The 24,599-nt window shown below is 46.7% G+C and overlaps 1 protein-coding gene across 2 annotated transcripts; it reads right to left on the bottom strand.

Annotated features, from left to right (window-relative positions):
* Window positions 1-1,069: 1,069 nt before the first annotated feature.
* GDE1 (glycerophosphodiester phosphodiesterase 1) lies at window positions 1,070-23,055 on the bottom strand (the record flags this gene model as incomplete). 2 transcript variants are annotated; one of them, XM_080702570.1, is made up of 6 exons in its annotated part: window positions 1,070-1,217; window positions 3,997-4,208; window positions 5,729-5,821; window positions 9,670-9,775; window positions 15,154-15,329; window positions 22,795-23,055. In XM_080702570.1, 6 exons carry the CDS (start codon window positions 23,053-23,055, stop codon window positions 1,070-1,072), a joined length of 996 nt encoding a protein of 331 aa, XP_080558696.1. The 2 variants fall into 2 exon arrangements, with proteins under 2 accessions (XP_080558696.1, XP_080558697.1); XM_080702571.1 differs by lacking the exon at window positions 5,729-5,821.
* Window positions 23,056-24,599: the final 1,544 nt, after the last annotated feature.

The following is a 24,599-nucleotide window of genomic DNA, read 5'->3' as shown; positions in this document are numbered from 1 at the left end:
CGTTATTTGGGGAAGGGGCGACTCTCACATTCTAACACCTCAGCGGTGAGACAGGGATGACAGAACAAGACCGCGCACAGTAACGCCTGGAAAGCAGGTCGCTGAGCTAGCACGAGCTTGTATTCTGTGGCAGCAGCAGCTGTGAGGTTTGGCAGCTGCCCCTTGCCACCCAAAGGCTTTAGAATTCTCATCTGTAAAATGAAATCTAGAGGTCTTTGAAGTTTTTCCCAGTTTTCTTTTTTCTTTCTTTCTTTTTTTTTTTTTTTTTGCAGGTCTGGGATGGAATCCAGGGACATTTGACCTCCGAGCTACACCCCCAGCCCTATTTTTTATTCTTTATTTTGAAACCGGGTCTCACTGAGTTGCAGAGGGCCTCACTAAGTAGCTGAGGCTGTCTGCGAACCGCGATCCTCGGGTCTCAGCCTCCCGAATGCTGGGATTACAAGCGTGCTCTTTCCCAGTTTTCTCTAAGATTCTGTGCTATAGAGCCACCAAGTAAGGGCAAAAAAGTGCAACTCTGTCCCCTGGTGGTTTGCGGCTCGTATTTCAAGCTGCTGTGAAATTCGGAGTTTGGTTCCCACCCTTCCCTCCCCAAATTCCTCAGGCCTTAGGACGCAGTGCTCGGCACACAGATTTCTTCTCATGCTCCTTGTAATGATTTTATTAGTATGGTCACAAGTTTGACACCTATAGTACCTCGTTAACAGCGCTGAATACAAATACTTCAAGTAAATCAATTAAGTGTGGCAAGTTTCAAGGTCAACTCCGAGTGTTCATGCAAGTCCCATGCATGGGCCTCTGCGCCCAGCCGCCCGGCGGCCTCCGGCTTTGTGCTTATCTGTGCGTATGGCTCAGCTCGGCCGGGCCGGGGCCTGCTGTGCCTTTTTTAGATGGAGATTTTTCAGTCGGCAACACTGGGTTTGGGTTTGTTCAGGTAGAAATGCAATTTTACCAACTACCGCTTGCGTGGGCCGACTCATCCCCAGGCCCGGCCTCGCACGGAGGGTGCGGGCATCCCGCATGAGGCCAACAGGCAGTTTCTGAACCTGTGCTTCCTCCCCGGTCCGAGTTAGAAATGAGGCTCGCAGTCTTCCAACAAGCTGTCGGTGATGTAGCTGGAATGCAGATGGGATTCGTAGTACCTTTTTTCGTCAAAGGTATTGACGGTCCAGCCAACAACCTGGACTCCTTTAGCTGACCACTTCTTCAAATAATCCCTGGAGAAAGGAAACGCCAATGCCGTTAGAATAATGGCCAGCTGTCCCTAGACTCTACAGTGGTCACTAAGTATGGTGCTCGGCGGGCTTCGACAGTGTCTAGGGGGCCTCCAATTGGCCTCTAGCTGCAGACGGGGGGACTGTCCCAAACTAGCACGCCACGGCCCTCTCCACGCTGTCCAGCTTCACACCTGAGGGCCCGACAGTGTCCCTTCCCATGTCCCAGCCCAACCTCTGGCTCACTCACACCTCTCTCCCCCGTTCTTTTTTCTTCTTTTTCTTTTTTTAATGGCGCTGCGAGTTGCACTGAGTACTCTACCACTGAGCTACGCCCCGGCCTTTTTTGTTTTTAAAGAGTCTCACTAGTTTGTTGCGCACTGGCCTTGAACCTGTGATACGCCTGCATCTTCGGCCTCCCAAGTACTGGGGCGAGGTGTGTGCCACCGCACCCTGCTCTCCTTTCCTTTCTGCGGGATGTGGGTTCTCTCCATCCCTGTCCTGTGTCAACTTTGTGTTTTCCCCTCCCCGAGTTCCCACTCGCCCTTCATAGCTCAGCTAATGGAGCCGCACCCTTTCTTCTTTTCAATTTATAGAGTTTGTTTTCTTCTGCTCTCTGCTCTGTATCTTAACGACTACACAGTTAGTTAAATCGCACTGACCTTTTCCTTGTATACTCCCCGTTCCTAGGTTATGGAGAAGCCACCACTTAAAGGTAGTTGTAAAAACTATAAAGCAAACAGGCGTGGCAGCGCACACCTGCAATCCCAGGACTTGAGAGGCTGAGATAGGAGAGTGCAGGTTTGAGACCAGCTTCTGCAAATTAGTGAGACCTTCAGCAACTTAGACTTTGTTTCAAAATTAAAAAGTAAAAAGGACTGGGGGTGGTGTAGCTCGGAGGTAGAAGCCTCTGGGTTCAATCTCCAGTAAGAAAATATATAGACAAGCCGGGCGTGGCGGCGCACGCTTGTAATTCCCCGCGCTTGGGAGGCAGAGACAGGAGGATCGCGCAGGTTTGAAGCCAGCCGCGCACGCTGGCTTAGGAGACCCTGTTTCCAAATAAAAATGTAAAAATAGGTCTGGGAGTGTAGCCCGGAGGTAGAAGGGCTTCCAGGAACCCCAGTACCACACACACACACACACACACACACACACACACACACACACACACACACAATATATATATATATACACACACACACAAAGCAAATCAGACACACAGACCTTCAAAGGCAAGCCCCTGAGAAATACTCTTTTCTTAGAGTCACAGGCCCAGAAAGGCTTGGTGACCTCAAGACAGATAGGATGCTCACAGCCCATGTTCCAGAACTGACCATTTCAAAGACTAATGGGTTATCCTGGTGCCCACCTGCCTGAGACTGAGATTGTTCCCTACAAAAGATGCTTTATTAACCTCCTCTGGGCAGTGCCAGCCAGGCGGTCACAGGCCGTCCGACCTCCAACACACCAGCCTGTGGCTGATGAAACCTCTGCTTCTACCGTCCTGCCTGTGGAGCGCCTGGCTCTTGGGCGGGAGCAGCCGGACCTCTTGTGGTCACACTGCGTCTCCCTGCGCCTTCCCCGAGTCCTGGACTAGGTCAGATCACACCAAGCATCCTCGCTGTTCTAAGTGTACAACTTAACTGTGGTTTTATGTTTCTTCAATTTCTATTTGATTAGCATCTCTGTCTCCTTGAGCATGAACCCCATGAGGGCAGAGACCGTGGCTTTGTTTCTTCACTACTGCGCCATCAGCTTCTTTATATAGTACCTATATTTGCTGAACTGAATAAACACATGCCTGAAATATCATATGGAATTTAGCTTTTTTTTTTTTTTTTTCCTTTTGGTGGTACTGGGGGTGGAACCCAGAGGCTTTCTACCTCCGGGCTATACTCCCAGACCCATTTTATATTTTATTTGGAAACAGGGTCTCACTAAGTTGCTGAGAGCCTCACTAAGTAGCTGAGGCTGGCTTCGAACCTGCGCGATCCTCCTGTCTCAGCCTCCCAAGCGAGGGGATTACAAGCGTGAGCCACCGCGCCTGACTTATTATATGGAATTTAAACTGCTGATCAGGAAATACACAGCTCTAAAACTGCCAAAAGAAAGATTCTGAGATTGCCGGCAGTTTAGGTAATGGACAGACCCTTGGAAGAGATGGAGCAGAAGGAAAGGCTGCTACATCCAAAATGAGGTCACCTGGCCGGGCGAGGTGGCGCACACTTGTCATCCCCGCGCTTGGGAGGCGGAGACAGGAGGGTCACGCAAGTTCAAAGCCAGCATTAGCTGGCTTAAGAGACCCTGTTTCCAAATAAAATATAAAATAGGTCTGGGAGTGTAGCCTGGAGGTAGAAGGCCCCTGGGTTCCATCCCCAGTGCCACCAAAACAAAAAACCAAAAAAAAAAAAAAAAAAAAAAAAAAAACCCTAAAATGAGGCCACCATAGGGACGACTTCGCTGTGGCGCTGCCCTGGACCCCGTGTCGCCTTGCAAAGGGGGCCTGCTCACGGGAAAGGCAGCCCCTGTCTCGGCAGCTTGCATGCTTTGCTTTCAAGTGCACTCAAAGCCAAGGGTATCTGATGAACCTGTTTTGAGGTAGTGAAACACACCCCAACCCTTCCCACCTAAGAAGCTGGGGGTGCTCTGATTTCACGGGGCTCAGAGGGCTTTGCGGGGGGAAACCAGCCCAGGCCGTCCACGCCCTCATCCTTCTTTTCCAGACAAAGCATCCAGGAAACGTGTCGGGGAAGATTAAAAAAAATCAAACCTCCCAACTTACGGGGAGATGAAATCCTTCTGCATGAGGAAAGCTGAGACGCCACACAGGTGCCACAGGATGTTGTGCAAGCTCCAGTCGAGCAGGATGTCCATCGCCACGAACAGGGACTGCTTCCAGAAGGCGTCGTAGCGAGGCTTCCCGTCGCCGGTGTGGCTCAGGCTCCAGGGCCGGTGTGTTAAAGCTGTCACTACGTTCTGGTCGGTTTGCCTCATCTGGAAAGCAAGGCGGCGACACAGAGTCGTTATCACGCCGTAGCCCCAAACCTCCCACTAGTTTAGATTTAACCAATGTGCGCGTTCGGGTGAGGTGATCGTTTTTTTTTTGTTTTTTTTTTTTTTTTTTTTTTTTTTTGGTGGTACTGGGGTTCCTGGAAGCCCTGCTACCTCCGGGCTACACTCCCAGACCTATTTTTACATTTTTATTTGGAAACAGGGTCTCCTAAGCCAGCGCGCGCGGCTGGCTTTGAACCTGCGCAGTCCTCCTGTCTCTGCCTCCCAAGCACGGGGATTACAAGCGTGCGCCACCACGCCCGGCTGAATGAACAATTTTTTAAAAAGAAATAAAAAGGGACCTCGGCTGAGAGCAGTGTATGGGTTGGGGGGGTAAGGCAGACGGGAGGGTAAAAGGAGGGCTGAGGAAGGCAGGCAAACGCATCCATGTCTGAGGCCTCATTACCCACCTCACTAGCACGGGTGGAGGGAAATCGTACTATGATGTAAAATTAAAATGCACCAATAAAAGTTTAAAAATAAACATGATATTTCTAGACAAGGAAAATTTTTTACATTGATATTCGCCAACATTAAGGGCTTACTGTTAGTTTTTAGATGGGACAATGTCACCGCAGCTCTGCTTTTAGAAAGACTTCTCTTTCTGAATGTTTATAGTGTAGTTTTTAGGGACAGGATGTTAGGACTTGCTCCAGCATACCACTGGAGGTTCGCTGGTGGTAGGGAGGAGGCAAACAGGGTCACGGCTCAGGGGTCCACTGTACTCCCACTTAAACACCTCATGACTAAGAGTTGCTTTTAGCCGGGCGTGGTGGCACACGCTCGTAATCCCCGCGCTCGGGAGGCTGAAACAGGAGGATCGCACGGGTTCGAAGCCAGCCTCAGCTACTTAGTGAGGCTTTCAGCAACTTAGTGAGGCCCTGTTTTCAAATAAAATATAAAAAAAGTCTGGGAGTATAGTCCGGAGGTAGAAAGCCTCTGGGTTCCACCTCCAGTACCACAAAAAAAAAAAAAAAAAAAAAAAGAGTTGCTTTTATTATGCTTTGCCGTTACTTAGTGAGAAGTGGGGCTACCACACTCTTTTCTGTTCTGAGAATGTTTACCAAGGCAATGTGAATGAGCCTGTAAACCATACAAGGGGCTAAGAGTTCTATGGGGCATATGAAAACTCCCCGTTTGGGACTTCTTCTGTTCATTTAAATGAAGAACTTTTTTTTTTTTTTTAGTACTAGGGATACCTCTAAGCTACAACTCCCATCCTTTTAAAATTCTGAAACATAATCTTGCTAAGCTGCTGAGGCTTGGACCTGTGGTCCTCCTGCCTCAGACTCCCAAGTTCTGGGACGACTGATATGCCACCTCGCCTGACTATGGAGAACTCGTTGACTGTCACCGTCATCCAGGTCAATCTAATACGCGTGTATCTTAATCTTACACAGCCCGCTGCAAGGATCTCCGTCAACTAGCTTAACACTAGGTACAAGAAAAATCCTGGATTTTACCTTATAAATCACTTCTGGCAAGAATGAGCAGACAATACTATTATTGTACAGTTGTGGGAATTCCATATACATTTGCTTTAGCGCACCTGTGGCCTGTAAATAGAAAGAGTCATATGTTTAGAACTTATTAAGATGTGATAGTCCCAGCCAATAACCATGCTATGTCAAGCATAGCCCTAGTGACTAAATCAGAAGTTTACTAATATTGCACATGGTGCTGCTGAAAGTATGCACTGGACACATTTTATTTTCAGTGGTATTGCAGATTGAACCAAGGGTAAGGGTTGTTCTACTTCCGAGGTATATCCCCAGCTTTTTTTTTTTTTTCCCTGATGGTGCTGGGGTTCCTAGAAGTCCTTCTACCTCCGGGCTACACTCCCAGACCTATTTTATATTTTTTTATTTGGAAACAGGGTCTCTTAAGGCAGCGAGGCTGGCTTCAAACCAGCGATCCTCCTGTCTCCGCCTCCCAAGCGTGGGGATTACAAGCCTGCGCCACCACGCCCGGCCCCAGCTTTTTTTATTTTTTGTTTTGAAAGAAGATCTCACTAGATTGCTGAAAATCTTGCTAAACCGCTGAGGCTGTCCTTGAACCCGTGATTCTCCGATCTCAGCCTTCCAAGTACTAGTATTACAGGTGTGTGCTATCACTCTTGGCTGGGATACATTTTAAACTCCTATCAGCAGCAAACAGGAAACTAGCCAGTGGACTCAGGCCTCCTCATCGTGCTGAGAGGCGCACCCCTTGTGTCATGCTTGGAAGGCAGCGGGCGGTAAGCCAAAGGAGGCTGGAGGCGAAATCTTCAAAAGCTTTCCTTATACCCTGGTTTAGCCACTAGGGCTAGCTTTTTATGCCCACAACCAATCCTCCTCTACTTTTCCTAGGAGAAGCCTGAGCCGACCAGCCTGGGAAGTGCAGAAGGCACACCTGCTTAGTCAGGGCTGAGAGCATCCGTCCCATCACCAAGCAGAGGGAGAAGCAATGGGCCGAAGGGGCCTGGGGAGAGATGGAACTGGCCCAGTCCTTCCCCAAAGCACACAGGCTTCTTTTTGTATGAGTCCAGCTAGTAAATTGGGAAGAAACGATAGGGCTTGAATGCTGGCATTTTGTAACTCCCGGCTGGCAAGGGTTCACCACGCATTATGTGGGCTGCAGAGCTGCTGCACCGAACTCTCGAGATGCTGCTAATTTCTGGAACGTGCCACATACCCAGAATGGAATATAAGCAAAATAAGAAGACGCCTCCCGTAGAAATATCTGCAGCGTGCCTCTCCTTTCCTACCGTGACTGAGCACCGCTACAGAAGCAAAGGCTTTTTACTATTTGAACTCACACATGCACGGGTAACTCTTCACCCCCGTTCATTTGATTCTCACAACTGTCCCATATGTGGTTTGTTCCTGTGTTTGTTTCTTTCTTACTGGAAGGGAACACAGGAGCATCCTATCAAGAATTACACTAGGCTCTTTTGATTTTTTATTTTGAGACAGGGTCTAAGTGGCTGAGGGTCTTGCTAAATTGCTGAGGCTGGCCTTGAACCTGTGATCCTCCTGTCGTGGCCGCCCATGTACAGGCTGTGTGCACCCGGCTTATGGGGTCTCTTTTATCACTCCTATTTTGTCCTCAAGGAGTCAGAACCTAGCTGGCCAGGGCCGAGGCTGCTGTGCCGGTCAGGGTCGCTGCACCGCGCCGTGACTGAGCTCTGAGGCTCCGAGAGTTTTGCTCACGCCCCTGCACCAGCATCTCAGGGCTCGAGCACCGTGTTCTCACCAGTCTTGGCAGACTTCATGAGCACCCATCCCAAAACTCAAACAGCTTCTGTCTTATTCTTTTACTTATTTTTCCTTTTATTCTAAAAGTGCGTGAAGGTCAATCCACTCTGGGTGAAATGTAGGACCTATCAGGTTTTACAAACATGGACATCATCAACGAAAGCTGAGGTGCTCTTAAAAACACATGTTCTGGGGTTGGGGGTGAGCTCAGCAGTAGAATGCATTGCTTAGCAAGTGCAAGGCTCTGGTTCAGACCCCAGGACTAAAAAATAAGTGTTTCTTGACCCCATACTAGATATTTTCCGAATCCCTTTTGGAGATACCATGGCCAAGAACCCATATTTTCAATAGTATTTGAGTGGACACCGATGCAGACCAACTGGAAAACTTAAGATACAGACAGCCTTCAGCTCAACAGAGTCATTTATTAGTTACCATGCTCCTTTCTCTGCATAAATGAGAATTTACTGTAATAACACGAGAGTATATAATTATGCTCATAATCCAGGTTTTAATATTTGGTTTAAACTATTTCTTTGAATTACTTTTAAAACTTGGCCTCATCAGAATTTTCTACCTGCGGATGACCATTATTAGTTATAAATATTGCTAAGAGAAAAATACTCAAGTTGTCCTCATGGGGGAAAAGCTTTTGTACTTGAAAAGCTGATTATAAGAGAACAAAGAAAACTGGCACCACATTTTCCCACTGATTTTCACTACTATAGATTTTTATGAGTAAAAAGATCTGTTCTATTATTTAAAAGAAAATACTACTTAGGAATGTTGAATTTTAAGAAACGGTGGTCAGTTTCTGAAATCGGTATAACTACTCAAATCACTGAATGACAAAATTGTACACAATGGATAGAAATCATACAGAGACACACATGTACATAAAAGACACACACCCTGCTCTAGCTCAAAGCCAGTTCCTCTCTCTCCCTCTCTCCCTCCCGCTCTTTTATTTGTGGTCCTGAGGACTGAACCCAAGACATTCTACCTCTGAACTACTTTATTTTTTTTTTAATATTTAAAAAAATATTTTATTTTTAAAAAATATTTTATTATTATTATTTATTTTAAAAAGGGCCTCACTAAGTTGCAGAGGTTCTTGCTAAACTGCTGAGGCTGGCCTTGAACCTGTGATCCTCCTGTGTCTGCCTCTCATGGACTAGGATTACGGGTGTACTCCGACATGTGCATCAGGAATTCTCTCCCTCTCCCTCTCTCTCACTTTTGTGGTACTGAGGATTGAGCCCAGAGGCATTCTGAGTTATACCCCTTGCCTTATTTTATGGGGTTTTTTTTTTTTTTTTTTTGGTGGTACTGGGGTTCCTGGAAGCCCTTCTACCTCTGGGCTACACTCCCAGACCTATTTTATATTTTTATTTGGAAACAGGGTCTCCTAAGCCAGTGCGCATGGCTGGCTTCGAACCTGCGCGATCCTCCTGTCTCTGCCTCCCAAGCGCGGGGATGACAAGCGTGCGCCACCACGCCCGGCAAGAATCTTTTTTTTTTTTTTTGTAGTACTGAGGCTGGAATCCAGGGGCATTCAACCTCCGAGCTACACTCCCTGCCCTATTTTTTTATTCTTTATTTTTGAAACAGGGTCTCACTAAGTTGTGGAGGGCCTCACTAAGTAGCTGAGGCTGTCCGCGAACCACCATCCTACTGTCTCAGCCTCCCAAAAGCTGAGATTACAAGCGTGCGCCACCATGCTTGGCTCTTAAGAATCTTACCCTATTTTTTATTCTTTATTTTGAAACAGGGTCTCACTGAGTTGCAAAGGGCCTCAAAAGTAGCTGAGGCTGTCCGCGAACCGCGATTCTCTTGTCTCAGCCTCCCCAATGCTGGGATTACAAGCGTGCGCCACCATGCCTGGCTTCTTTTGAAAATGTAAATAAAAGAAACTTGACTCTTCTATTTTTGTGCTGGCTGTAAATGATCAAGAGTTCTTAAAAGGATCCATCATTTAAACAGTTCCGTAATTGACTGCTTCCTTAAAGATGTGAATTTTTGCACTGTATACTTTCATTAGGCAAATATAATTTATAAAAATAGGAAGAAGAGGAAGAAATAACAAGATGCACAGTTAATTTTGGAAATGGCTAGTAACTAGAGAAGATGCCTTTTTAACAAAGTGAAGTCCAGGGCGTAAACTGTACCATATTTGCATGGCCTTTGACATCAAAGAAGATCGTGAGGTTGTGGTTCAGGCATTCCGCGATGGCTTCCTTCAAGGTAGGAATCTTTTCATCAGGAAAATCATTCCTATGAGAGAGGAAAAGGAATGGCGTGTTGTAGGAAGAAGAAAGAAATGTTTACTATAACAGACATTTTTTTTTTTTTGGTGTGTAGTACTGAGGGTAGAACCCAGGTACATTTTCCCTCGAACCACACCACCCCCATGCTTTTTATTTTGTTTTGAAACAGGGTCTTGCTAACTTGCGAGTCTGGCCTGGAACCTAGATCCTCCTGTCTCAGCTTCTCAAGAACCAGGATTACAAGCCAGTGCCACCGCACCCGGCTCAGACATTCTGCAAATGTCTTCTGCACAAAAGTGGAGAGTGAGCCGGGCGTGGTGGGGCACACTTGGAAATCCCAGCATTCGGGAGGCTGAGACAGGAGGATTGCGGTTTGAGAACAGCCTCAGCTACTTAGTGAGGCCCTTTTGCAACTCAGTGAGACCCTGTCTCAAATTAAAGAATAAAAAATAGGGCTGAGCCGGGCGTGGTGGCGCACGCTTGTAATCCCCGCGCTTGGGAGGCGGAGACAGGAGGATCGCGCAGGTTCGAAGCCAGCTGCGCTGGCTTAAGAGTCCCTGTTTCCAAATAGAAATATAGAATAGGTCTGGGAGTGTAGCCCGGAGGTAGAAGGGCTTCCCCAGTACCGCCAAAAAAAAAAAAAAAAAAAAAAATAGGGCTGAGGGTGTAGCTCAGAGGCAGAGGGCCCCTGAGTTCCATCCCCAGTACCACACACACACAAAAAAAAGAGTAGAGTTTTTTTCATAACTTCCTTTCCTCAATCATATCCAAGTCTAAGGATAACTTACAACAAGTACTTAAACAAACTAAGGCTATTCTCGACCAAAGAGCAGCAGCCACAGTAAAAATGATGAGTGTGCGCATGTGCGGGGGATACTGGGAATTGAACCCAGGGGCATCTTCCTCTAAGCTGTACCCCTAGTCCTATTTTTCATTCTTTATTTTGAAACGGGGTCTCGCTAAGTTTTGGAGAGCCTCACTAAGTAGCCGAGGCTGGCCATGAACCTGCAATCCCGTCTCCGCTTCCAAGTACTGGGTTTCTAAGCGTGCACCACCACACCTAGCAATAAAAAGAATTTGATTTTTAGAAAATCACTGAATTTCCACTGAATTAGTAACAGAATTACTGACCCAACTCTTCAAGGAGCAGAGAAAAATCCTGCTTTGGGAGAATTCACAGGCTTAAGTTAATTTCCCTACTAGAAACCCATGCAGGAAAAAGTTCTGAAAATACATAAATACATTAGCATATTTGTTGGGCATTCTTTTAAGTTTAACTGTTTAAAATAAGTAATTTCCTTTCTTTCTATTTGGTAGTGAGGGTTGAACCCAGAAGCATTCTACCTCTGAGCTATACCCCCAGCACTATTTTTTTTCCTTTATTTTGAAACAGGGTCTCACTGAGTAGCTGAGACTGGCCAGGAACCTGTGATCCTCCTGTCTCAGCTCCCCAAGTACTGGGATTACGACCGGGCACCACCACACACACACATTCCACTTTTGAGCTACACCCCCAATCCTTTTATTTTCTATTTTGAAGCAGGGTCTCTCTAAGTTTCTATGAGGCTAGCCTCAAACTTGTGATCCTTTTGTCCCAGCCTCCTAAAAACTGGGATTATAGGCATGCACCACCACACCTGGCTTAAAATAAGTAATTTTTTAATATAGAATTTTCTGATGTTAAAAAAATTGAAAATTAAGTATCAGATAAGTAAGAAACTGGCTCTTCTTTTCACTCTACATGACTGAATTTGCGTTAATTCAACTGTAAGACCATGTTTTAAAGAAAGGATATAGCGAATTTAAGTTTTATTGTAATTCTGCCAGCCATTCTGATCAATGCCTACTTCATGGAGAGGAGGATGGGAGATATGGTTTACTGCCCCTTTGGCCAGTCTTGGTTTCCACCAGGGCCCCCTGAGAACCAGCACCTCACAACACTGGGCATAATTCTAGAAAAAAGTCTTGCTTTTTCTGCAGGATGGTCTAAACACAAGCCCATGGCTTCATCTGGAGTTCAACCATAAAAAGTACCACGTCACATCGTAGAACAAAGACTGGTGTATGAAAGATAAAGCAGCACCTTCACTCTGGTCTGGAACCTTCTTAAACATTATTTAAGGGTGAGGCTGACCCTAAGAAAGTTTTTTGCGTTAAGTGTTAACTTTGTTTTTTTAACGTGGTACTGGGGATAGAACGCAGGGGCACTCCACCACCAAGCTACACCTCCAATTCTATTTTATTTTTATTTTGAAATAAGGTCTCTCTAGGTTGATGAGTCTCACTACTTGCTGAGGCTGTCCTCGAACCTGTGGTCCTTATGTTCTCTTTGAATATTGAGTATTTGCTCACCACCCAGAAAATCAGTATCACATACAAAACAGTGAGCACACGTTCTCCACTATTACAAGGAGAAAAGCTATTCAAATAACCACCTTTCAAAGTGTATTTCTCTGTATATCAATTCTAAGGAGGCATATAACTATTAATGGGGGGAAAGATGTGGGTTCTGTGGTCATGTAAGTTTGAGACATGTTAAGTTTTAGGTTAAGAATTGAGCCAGGAGTGGTGGCACAAGCTTGTAATCCCAGCATTCAGGAGCTGAGACTGGAGGATCGCAGTTCACAGACAGCCTCAGATACTTAGTGAGGCCCGCCATAACTTAGTGAGACCCTGTTTAAAAAAAAAAAAAAAAGAATAAAAAATAGGGCAGGGGTTGAATGCCCCTGGATTCCATCTCCAGACTTGCAAAATAAATAAATAAATAAAAATAAATAAATAGATTGATGTGGTTGATCTCCCAAAGAAGTAATCAAAGAATAGTATTGAAGCCGAGTGTGGTGGTGCACACCTATGATCCTAAAACTTGGGAGGCTAATACAGGGGGATGCCAGGTTCCAGGTTAGCCTCAGCCAGCAGGGAGACTCTCATCAGTGGAGAGAGACCCTATTTAAAAATAAAAATAAAATAGGGCTGGGGGTATAGCTCAGGGGTAGAATGCCCCAGGATACACACACACACACACACACACACACACACACACACACACACACACACTATGGTAGTAGTTTGATTTGGTCATAAAACCATTTTTTTGTGAAATCTTATAGAACTAGCTCTAATATACATAATTCAGAAACTGTACAAGGAAAGAATTAAGTCAGACTTCTGAAAGAACTTTGTACTTTATAAGGTTGAGACACAGGGTGGGGGGGCAACCAAAACCAGCCTGGGATGGTAGATGCAGATTATATAAACTTCACACACACACACACACACACACACACACACACACACACCAGGCCCTTTAATTTTTCAAGTTTTTTTTTTTTTAAATGTATATGGTCGGGCGCAGTGGATTGGACTTGTAATCTCAGTATTTGGGAGTCTGAGACAAGAGGATCGCGCAGGTTCAAAGCCGGCCTCAGCTACTTAGTGAGGCTCTCAGCAACTCAGTGAGACTCTGTTTCGAATAAAATATAAAATAGGTCTGGGAGTGTAGCTTAAAGGAAGAAAGCCCCTGGGTTCCATCCCCAATACCACCAAAATGTATATGTAAGCAAGCCTTGAAAATAAGCACAAAATTTACCAGTTTACAATTAAAAAAAAAAGTAACTCACAACAAATCAAGCACCTATTCTGTGCGTAGCAATAAAAGGACTCTTAAGCTTAGAAATGTGATTTCACTTTCTGGAATTCTTTCCTGGAGAGTAAAAATAAATAAAATTGCCACTGCTTCCTACTAATCTATCCAACCACACTTCTGGCCCACAGGAAAGCCTGTCAACTTCTTTAAGAACCGGTTATTTGCCCTCGTGTAAGTCTGGGAATTATCTCTAAGAGCAGGATTAGTTTAGATCTATATGGTAACCACCTATGGTTACTTAAGTTTAAATTTAGACTTAAAAATTCAGCTCCTCAGCCGGGCGTGGTGGCACCTGCTTATAATCCCAGCATCGGGGAGGCTGAGACCGGAGGATCACGGTTCGCGGACAGCCTCAGCTACTTAGTGAGGCCCTTTGCAATTCAGTGAGACCCAGTTTCAAAATAAAGAATTAAAAAATAGGGCAGGGTGGAGCTCAGGGGTCAAATGCCCCTGGGTTCCATCCCCAGACCTGCAAAAACCAAAACCAAAAATGCAAAGAAAAAAACACCCAAAAAACAAAAACAAAAACCCCCAGCAGCTCCTCAATTGTATATGAGCTACTTGTCAGTGTTCACTGGTCGTGACTGCTGGACAATGCAGATAGAGAATACGTCCACTGTTGCAGAAAGTTCTACTGGACAGTCTCTTTCGGCCAACCTAGGTGTCCATCGACAGATGGATGATTACAAAATTATGGGATATCCACAGAATGGAATCCTACCCGGCAATAAAGAAGAACTAAACCGCGTCATCTGCAGGAAAATGGAAGGACCTGGAGAACCCGTGCTGCAGGATTAGCCAGTCACAGGAAGTGAAGGGTTGCTAAAAATGCACCAAAGGCTCGTGCGGTGTTTCACACGAGAGAATTTCCGAATGAGCGGTAAGCACGGAGATGTGATGAGCATTACTGCTCGCCATGTAAACGCAATCAGAACCACAGCGCGGGCGCGTGGCGGCGCACACCTGTGACCCCAGTGCTCGGGAGGCTGAGTCAGGAGAACCACACAGGTTCGAGACCGGACTCAGCCACTTAGTGAGACTCTAAGCAACCCAGGGGGACCCTATTTCCAAACCGACAGGAGACCCTGTTTAATAAAGGGCTCGGGTAGCTCAGAGGTAGAATGGTTCTGGGTTCGATCCTCTGTATAAAACAAACCAGCAAACCCCACAATGCGACCACACGCCAGCGGCTAAAATCAAAAGATGGGCAATGCCAGGGTGTTGGCAAGATGGCAAGAATGCGGAGCAGTGACTCTCATTCTATTCGTGGAAATGGAAGTAATCATTTAAGAAAACTGGCATCATCTAATAAAATTAAACATATATGCCAAAAGGCGGGGGGGGGGCAGGTTAAAGGTGAGAGCATCACTTGGAAAACTGTAAAGAAAGCACAGCTGGCTCCTTGGTACGCCTGCAGGTGAGAAGGCGGGGAAGCAATGGCTTGCAGCCTCAGGATCCTATGATGTGAACAATACAAACTGTTGTTAGTGACAAAAAAAAAAAAAAAGAATATTATCTGGAGAATAACTCCAAGGCCAAATTTGGCCTCAGGGAGAAAGAATAAAAATACCCAGGCCATATTTCTACTGTCCTTGGTGCCTGCTCATTACTTGGGAAACCAGAACACAGTTCAAAACAAACCAACTCTCCTGGAGCAGAAGACGTAATCGGGCAGTGCCAGGGTCCGTCTGTGGTCTCCGGGGGGAAGCCAGAAGTTTAAGTGCCCAGAAGTCACTTACCTGAGTCTGTGGTTTGCTGCAGGGTTGAGCTTCCTAATCTGTTCAAACGTCAAATCACACAGCCGGCCAGTCCCATCCGTCGTCCGATCTACGGTGTTATCGTGCATTAAGACGGGCACCCCGTCAGAAGTAAACTCAATGTCCAGCTCCACGCCAGCGGCGCCATTCTTAGCTGCCTTAACAGAACATGAGTGACATTAGCGGCCAGTGGTCAGGGACCTCGATTTGTATGAAACACCCCAGAAGACCAGCTGGGCTGCAGAAGGAGACGGCTGATCTTGCTGATTCGTGTCCTCCCCTCCCATCAGCAGACCGGCTCTGCTTCACTCTCACGGAGGTTAACCTGCCTTAACGCCTTCAGCCCTGGAGTCCTAAGCTCTTCAGTCCCCACTCCTCCCACCCTCACAGTGGGGAGACTTGACATACATGTTTTCTCTGGATACTTTCAACTATACGGGCCATCAATGGCTCCAAGTACTTAGACCCATTCCACTGTTTACCTGCACTCTGGTGGCTCAGTAACCGATTCCCCTGCGCGGGTGTTATTAGCCAGATAGTTCACTACTTTTACATAAACAAGATGAGTCAGGTTTCTGTGGGCTGGTCATCCTGATAAGGGAGCACCAAGTCTGCTTCTACGGGCACAGCATTTTGTTTACGTCCACGGCACTGATGACTGGCTAAGAAGTTGGTAGCTTAATTAGGCAAATTGGAATTTATCTCCAAAGAGGATTTGAGGATTGGGGCGGGTGTGCAGCTCAGTGGTGAAGTGTTACGCCCGACACTGTCACAGAAAGCAGCTGCCCTTAGAAGTCTCTGGCATGAAATAACTCAGAGTTAGAAATGATTATTTTAGGGATTATTATTGTTAAAGAAATAAGAGATGGCTGGGGAGAAAGCTGAAAAAGTATCTGCTTCTCCTTCAACCAGCATCCTTGTGTGTGTGTGTGTGTGTGTGTGTGTGTGTGTGTGTGTGTGTGTTTTGGTGGTACTGGGGATGGAACCCTTCTACATCTGGGCTACACTCCCAGACCTATTTTATATTTTTACTTGGAAACAGGGTCTCTTAAGCCAGCGAGGCTGGTTCCAAACCAGCGATCCTCCTGTCTCCACCTCCCAAGCGCGGGGATTACAAGCCCAGCTTGGAGAATGTTTTTAACAAAATGGCAGGGCAGTCAGGAGTTAAGTTTAGGAAAGGCAGTCATGGGTTCGATTTGGGGAAGGACAATCACAAGAGGTGTAGGAAGGGGTGAAGTACACAGCTCTGGGAGAACAGCAGGTCCCCAAAGGCCACTTTGCTTAACAGTCCTGTCTCCGAAGCTTGTCTGCTTGCTGCCAGTTTCCACTCGGCATGTCCGATGTGAAGAGCCAAGCTGGTCCGAGACGGTGGCCTCAGCATGGGGGCCAGAGAGCTCCAACAGAAAGCACTTGCCTGACACACGCAACGCCCAAGTCTGATCCCCAGCACCCCAAAACTAATAAAAAATAATAAATTAAAAGGTGAAAAGATCATTAGAACGTTAAATTTGAGACATATTACCCAATGTAGGCTTCATTGGAAGCCTCATCCGAATGAAGATGTAAAAGACTAAGTTGTTAAAGAAAAAAAGAATGATAAACACAGTTATTATTTATCAGGCCTTTTCTACTTGCCGGCCACTGTCTAAGTGCTCTGAATGTGAAAACGCCTTTGATCCTCACAGCGCAATGACAAGTACTTGTAATTTTCCACTTTACCGATGAGGATAACAAGCTTGGCTCAGAGCTGGCATTCCATTCCATAAAAGCGATATGGCGGGTTGTGGTGGCACACTCCTGCAACCCTAATACTTGGGAGGCTAAGACAGGAGGATTCCAGGCTCAAAGCCAGCCTCAGATACTTAGTGAGGCCCTCTGCAACTTAGTGAGATCTTGTTTCAAAATAAAGAATTAAGCCAGGCGTGGTGGCTCACACTTGTAATCCCCGTGCTTGAGAGGCGGAGACAAGAGGATCACGCAGGTTCGAAGCCAGCCGCTTGCTCTGGCTTAAGAGACCCTATTTCCAAATAAAAATATAAAAATAGGTCTGGGAATGTGGCCTGGAGGTAGAGGGCTTCCAGGAACCCCAATATCACCAAAAAAAAAAAAAAAAAGAATTAAAAAACAGGGCTAGTATAGCTTGGAGGTAGAATGTCCCTGGGTTCAATCCCCAATACCGCAAAAAAGAAAAAAGAAAAGAATAAAAAACCTATTATGATTAGGAAAACAATCCCTGTGAAAGTCATTATAATAATGCTTATATCTATATTGGTTAAAAGGTTTTACAATGTTACCCGGGCGTGGTGGTGCACCGCTTGTAATCCCAGCACTTGGGAGGCTGAGACAGGAGGATCTCACAGGTTCGAAGCCAGCCTCTGCTACTTAGCGAGGCTCTCAGCAACTTAGTGAGACCCTGTTTCCTAATAAAGTATAAAATACGTCTGTCTGGGAGTACTGCCCGGAGGCAGGAAAGCCCCCAGGACCCCCCCACAGTGAATCTTTTATTGTATATAAATTCTGCTATAAAGCTGTAAAAAGCATGTTTGTTTTAACAAGCTCATAATATTTAAAGGGCTTTTAAAATGTTTCACTGAAAAGTATCTTTTAAATATCCATCCCTGAAACTTTGTGTTTTTTCCACTCAGGCGATTATGAATATTGCTGTTATGAATATTCTTTTTTTATGTGCGTGGTGCTAGAGATTGAACCCAGGGGCATACTACCTCCGAAGTACACACCCTGCGGTATTTTTTATTTATTTATTTATTTATTTATTTATTTATTTATTTATTTATTTTTGCAGGTCTGGGGATGAAATCCAGGGGCATCTGAGCTACAACCCCTGCCCTATTTTTTATTCTTTATTTTGAAACAGGGTCTCACTAAGTTGCGGAAGGCCTCACTAAGTAGCTGAGGCTGTCCTCAAACCGCGATCCTCCAGTCTCAGCCTCCCGAATGCTAGGATTACAAGCGTGTGCCACCACGCCCAGCTTGTTACTCTTTATTTTGAAACAGGGTCAGGTCAGGAGAACCAGGTCCTCAGCGATCACAGCCTGAACAGCTGTATTTATCATCCTGCCAAGCCACCCCTCCCACACACCTCTTGCCTATATGACAAGTCCCCTGACTAAGATCTCTGAAGTTGAATTTTCTATTATATGATGTTAAAAGCAACCTAACGAATACCCAGAAAGAGCAGAGGCTTTGAGAAAGTTATAAGCTAGAAAGAAGTTTGGGGCTGGGGTCAGCAGAGTGGTAGAACACTAGCCTAGCGTGAATAGGGCTCCAGATTTGATTCCCAGAATTGAAGGGAAAAAAAGACAGGAAGAAAAAAAAGAAAAAAGGAAGGAAAGAAGGAAGGAAGGAAGAAAGGAAGGAGTTTGGATTTTATCTAATTGCAAAAGGAAATCACAAGAGGGTTTTTTTGTTTTGTTTTGTTGGTGGTACTGGGGTTCCTGGAAGCCCTTCTACCTCCGGGCTACACTCCCAGACCTGTTTTTACATTTTTATTTGGAAACAGGGTCTCCTAAGCCAACGCGTGCGACTGGCTTCGAACCTGCGCGATCCTCCTGTCTCTGCCTCCCAAGCGTGGGGATTACAAGCGTGCGCCGCCACACCTGGCTCACAAGAGGGTTTTTAATAAAGATAGAATAAAAACTGATTTAGGGCCAGGTATGGTGGCCCACGCTTGTAATCCCAGCATTCAGGAGGCTGAGACAGGAGGATCCAGGTTCATGGATAGCCTCGGCTACTCAGTAAGACCCTGTTTAAAAATAAAGAATAAAAAGAGGGCTGAGGGTGTAAGTCAGAGGTAGAATGCCCCTAGGGTTACATCCCCAGTGCCGGGGGTGGGGGTATAAATATATATATAATATATATATAATTTTATTTTATTTGTATTTACAGGCTTAAAACTGCACTCTGGCCCCTCTACACTCTGTGTAGAGAATTAACTGTTGGTGTAATTTATTCCTTTGACAGTGATTTTTAATAGTATATCTGTTTTGTAGAATACATTCATTTCACATTTATTAAGTTTTTCCTTCTATATCCATTTTATAACCTACTAGAAGCTCGATCACTGCCAGAGCAGCTGACTCTTCACATAGCAAAATGATTAGGAATTTAAGCTATAAACTGGGCGTGGTGGCACCAGCCTATAACCCCAGTACATGGGAGGCCGAGAGGGGAGAATTGCAGGTTTGAGGGCAGCAAGCAGTAACTTAGTCAGAAGCTATTTCAAAATAAAAAGCAGAAAGGGCTGGGGTGAGCTGGGCGTGGTGGCACAGGCTTGTAATCCCAGCGCTTGGGAGGCTGAGACAGGAGGATCTCACAGGTTCAAAGCCAGCTTCAGATACTTAGTGAGGCTCTCAGCAACTTAGTGAGACTCTGTTTCCAAATAAAGTATAAAATGGGTGTGGGAGTATAGCCCAGTGGTAGAAAAGCCCCTGGGTTCCACCCCCAGTATCACCAAAAAGAGAAGAAAAAAAAAAAAAAAAAAGAAAGAAAGAAAGAAAGAAAAAAGCTGGTGTAGAATGCTCCTGGGTTCAATCCTTGATACAAAAAAGAAAGAAAATATAAATTATGAGCTGCCAATGTGCAAAGAAATAAAGGACAAAACCAAACTTTGGTGGAAAGAAACTATATTTTTCTTTTGAAATCAAGAGAGAAGACAGCCTTGTTTGGTAGCTAAATATTGCTACAGCTAACAAGTTCATTGATAATGATTTTATATTCTAAAGAGCTGAAGACTGAACCCAGGGGCATTCTACCTCCAAACTATAACCCCGGCCATTTTTATTTTTTATTTTTAAACGGGATCTCACAAATTGCTGAGGCTGGCCTCAATCCTGAGATCCTTCTGACTCAGGCTCTAAAGTACTAGGATCATAGGTGTGCGCCTACTCAGTGCTAACAGGCTGAATTACCAAGTATTTCCTCCTAAGACCAGGAATGGCACAATGTGTCTTATCATTATCCCATTACATAAAGATGTGCTCATCGTAAACAAATAAGACATGAATAGAATTTAGCTACAATTCCTTACAACATAACAGGATATGAAACACTGCATATGTATGTATATTGCACATACATGCATCCTTATTTATTTAATGTGATTTATATACAGTTAAACATGTTCCTGGCCAAAACATTACAATCATCAGTAAACATTTATGAATGCCTTCTGGCTCAATCAACATTGGACATTGGAATATCCTTTTTTTTTTTTGCAGGTCTGAGGATGGAACCCAGAGGCATTTGACCTCCAAGCTACACTCCCTGCCCAATTTTTTATTCTTGATTTTGAAACAGGGCCTCAGTGAGTTGCAGAGGGCCTAAGTAGCTGAGGCTGTCCACAAACTGCAGTCCTCCGGTCTCATCCTCCTGAATGCTGGGATCACAAGCGTGCCCACCACGCCCGGCTCCTGTAATATCCTTTAATGCCACTGACGTAAAGGTAAATTGATATAGACGCCAATGACAATTATATGCCTTTCTTTTACTATAACATCTTTCTTTTTATATTACTCCCTGTATATGTTACTTCATCTGACCTTTGAGTTTATGCATCTATCTCCATCTTTAGATTTATTTTTAAACTGGAGGCTGGAAGAGCTGCTCTCACAAAGAAAAGACCAAGAGGAGGGAAGCTTTAGGAGAAGCTTACCTGGATCACACACAAAACCTCAGGCCCCTTCCACTAAGTCCAAGGTCCGCCTGGTCTCTTTCAGACTTAAATTTTCCACCTTTGCTCTTAGATGATTTGAAAGAATAAGGCCAGCTTTGTGTTCCTGGTATAAGTAACATATCAGGAGAGGCCTCACTTGGCCTTGCTCTATGTGGGTGAGCTCACTAAATCCTCACCGATCTATTTGGTTGACACCACTATTACTCCCACCTTACAGACGGAGAAACTGAGGTCAGGGTTGAGACCTTAGTCTCAGATGTAGCAGGGTTCTCGTGTGTGTGTGTGTGTGTGTGTGTGTGTGTGTGTGTGTGTGTGTGTGTGTTACTGGGAATTGAAAGGAATTGAACCCAGGAGTGTTTAACCTCTGAGCTATGCCCTCAGCCCTTTTTATTGTGAAACAGAGTCTCAGCTGGGCATGGTGGTACACATCTGTAATCCTGGTACTTGGGAGGAAGAGACAGGAGGATGACAGGTTTCCGGACAGCCTACGCCACTTAGTGAGACCCTGTCTCCAAATAAAAAAATGGGCTGAGGGTACAGCTCGAAGGTAGAATGCCCCTGGGTTCAATCCCCAGCACAACACACACACACACACACACACACACACACACACACACACTCACTACATTAGCATACTGCCACTGAACCTGCGATGCTCTTGTCTCAGCCTCCCTAGTATGGCGTGGCAGGCATGGGCACAGTGCCCTGCCTGGATGCGCTCCTTACTGCCCCGAAGTCATGACCCTGAGGGAACACAGGGAGCCCGAGTAACTTGCTCATTACAAAGTACTATCTGTCTAGCTGAACTACCAAAGGACAGGAAGTTCATGTCTGTTCATCCTGAAAAATAATCTAATCTACGACAAAGAGCACTGGGGCTTGGAATCGGAAGGCGGAATTCTAGAAGGATCTGTGTCTGAGTCGCAGGGTTCCTACTTCTTCAATGTTAAAATAGTCTTAAAGAAACGAGAACACCAAACACATAGCTGTCCCCTGATATCTATGGGATGGATCTAGGTACCCCTAGAAACAGCTAAAGGATTTCCAAGTCTATGTTCACAAAACGTGCAATAAAAAAAATTTTTTTTTTGTCCATAGCTGGTGAAATACTGGGGCATAAAACCCATAAATATGAGCGCCAACTGTATTTACCCAGATGCAAAAATGCCAAATCCTCAGAATTCTCTTACTACACAAGCTGTTATTATTATGAAGTCTGGAGACTGCCAAGAGCTGGGAGCTGTCAAGATTCTCAAAAACCTAATCGGGCAGGGCTGCCAGGGTCCTGTGAAAGTTAACATAGGAGTCTAGAGATAAAGGTGATAGATAAGGAGGTGCCCCAAGGAGGTGCCCCAGGCAACTCAGAGGGCAGCAAGACATCCTCTGAGAAGGGCGTTCTACTCAGAATAACCTCATTTTCAGACGGAGACCCTGTTCCTTTAAGTCACACCACAAACTGCCTCTTCGGTTCCTTTAACACTCCCGACGTCGCTCCCACCCACCGCAGGACCTTTGCATCTTAACCCTGGAGCGCCCTCCGCCCCACCCCCACCCCATCCCACATCTGGCTCTTCCTCCCAACTCTGGTCTTAGTTCAAATGTCACTTCTGCAGAGAGGGCTTCTCTGGCTAAAAGAGCACATCCTCCCTCCAGGTCATTCTCGGTCTCACTGCACGAGGACCTCCCCGCACTCTGGCTCCGTTTCCAGCATCTTATGTACGTGGCGTGCCCCCCCCTGCTCCCGCCGTGAGCCCGATGAAAGCCGGGACTCTGATCTCGCTCCCCGCGGTGACCTCGGCGTCCAGCGCCTGGCAAGTCGTCTACATCCATACCCGCTGCATTCTGTTAATACCTGAGGACGGGGGACTCCTAGACCCGGGCCGGGGTGCACCCAGTGCTCTGGACCAGAGCGCCGGGCGTGGGGGGCTCACCTGCCGGATGGCCGCCAGCGTGTTCTCTGGCGCGTCGTGGCTGCCGCCGCGGTGGGCGATGGCGGAGATGCGGTCGCGGGGCCTGAGCACCTGCAGGGCCCTGCGGGAGGGCAGCGGCTCGAAGCTGAAGAGGCGCAGCAGGACGTAGAGGCTGCCGGTGAGCAGGCAGGCATTGAAGGGGCTGCGCGTTAGCACCAGCAGCAGCACCAGCAGGAAGGAGAAGGGGCCCAGGAGGCCCCCCTGGTCCTCCCACACCCACATGCCGGCGCCCGCACCGGCCCTGCCGGGAGCCCCGGACCCGCCGGGCTCCGGGAACCCGACCGCGAGAAGCGAGGCGGAGAGGTCGAGGGCCGGGCCGCGGCCAGCAACCCGCGAGCGGACCCGCGCCGCACAATGGCGGCGGCCCACACTCCGGAGGAGGGAGTCGGCGGCCCAGCCAATCAGAGGCCGGGATCTCCGGCGTGGGGCGGAGCTGCTGCCATGGCGACGGGGGCCAGGCCCTGGAGGCGGGGCGGGGCCGCTGCCATGGCGACGGGGCGGGGCCGGCCTGGCGTTCGGGTTCTGAGCGGCGCCGGCAGCTCTCTGCAGTCTTGACCGCGGCGCGGTGGGGAGGAGGAATGGAGCCGACTGGAGGCGACCTTGGCGGCCACGGCGTCTGCCTTCGAGGAAAGTACAGTCCAGGAAACCTTGAAGGGGCAGGACTCTTGGTCTGTTTTCAATTCTAGAAATGCCAGACGCCGGTCCTGCTGCTGTGAACTGGATCCACAGGGTCCCTGCTCTTACCGGGATTTGCCTGGCGGGGGGCGGGGGGAGGAGAGGCTGAGTCAGAGTGTTAGCAAATACAGCTAACATTTACAGAGCACTTGCCCTGTCCGATACGGTACGGCTCGCTCGCTCCTGTGCGCCCGCGCTCTCTCTCCCCTTCTCTGTCTTTTGTTATTGGGGATCGATCCCCGAGGCATTATTCTACTTCTGATTTACACCCCCAGCCCTGTTCTACTTTTTATTTTGCAACGGGGTCTCACTATATTGCGGAAGGTCTCCCTAAATTGCTTAGACTGGCATCAAACTCGAAATCCTCCTATCTCAGCCTCTCAAGTAGAATGTGCCACCGTGCCCTGCACACACTTTTTTTTAATTCTTATTTCGACCTCAGTAGGTAGATATTGTCATCTCAGCGGACTGATTTCAACCAGCCTTAGGAGGATTTTCCAGGTTAGTAGGGCATGAAAGAGTAAAGGAGAGCAGGTCCTAGTGGGGCACTCCTGTAATCCCAGGGCTTGGGAGGCTGAGACAGGAGGATGGCAGGTTCGTGGCCAGCCTCTGTTACTTACACCCTCTGCAACTTGGTGAGACCTTGTTTCAAAAGAAATAAAGAATAAAAAGTAGGGCTGGGGAATGTAGCTCGGAGGTAGACAGACCCTGGGTTCCATCCCCAGTAACACACACACACACACACACACACACACACACACACACACACACCACAGTAAAAGGGGCACAATTGGATAATAAATCTGAGAGGGATTTTAACGATTTTCTGGTTTTGCAAATGAGGAGACTGAGGAGATAGGCACTGAACTGATTAGTTCAGGCAGGGTCCGGAGTGGTATTAAGCACCTCCACTGGCTCAGGACATTTCCACCTCATCTTACTTTTTCTCCTGAGTAAGATAGGAGAAATAAAATAGGAAGAAAGGAGACAAACCGGGCAGGACAGGGGTGAGGGGAGACTGTAGCTTTATATCTAAAATCTCCATGATGAGCCTGGTCTTCGCCCTACGGGGTCTATTTTTCCTTAGGCAA

The sequence above is a fragment of the Muscardinus avellanarius genome, assembly GCF_963383645.1.
Source record: "Muscardinus avellanarius genome assembly, chromosome: 10".
NCBI classification, from domain to species: Eukaryota; Metazoa; Chordata; class Mammalia; order Rodentia; family Gliridae; genus Muscardinus; species Muscardinus avellanarius.
The sequence above is the reverse complement of the archived record's forward strand: the minus strand, read 5'-3'. Positions and strand labels throughout refer to the sequence as shown.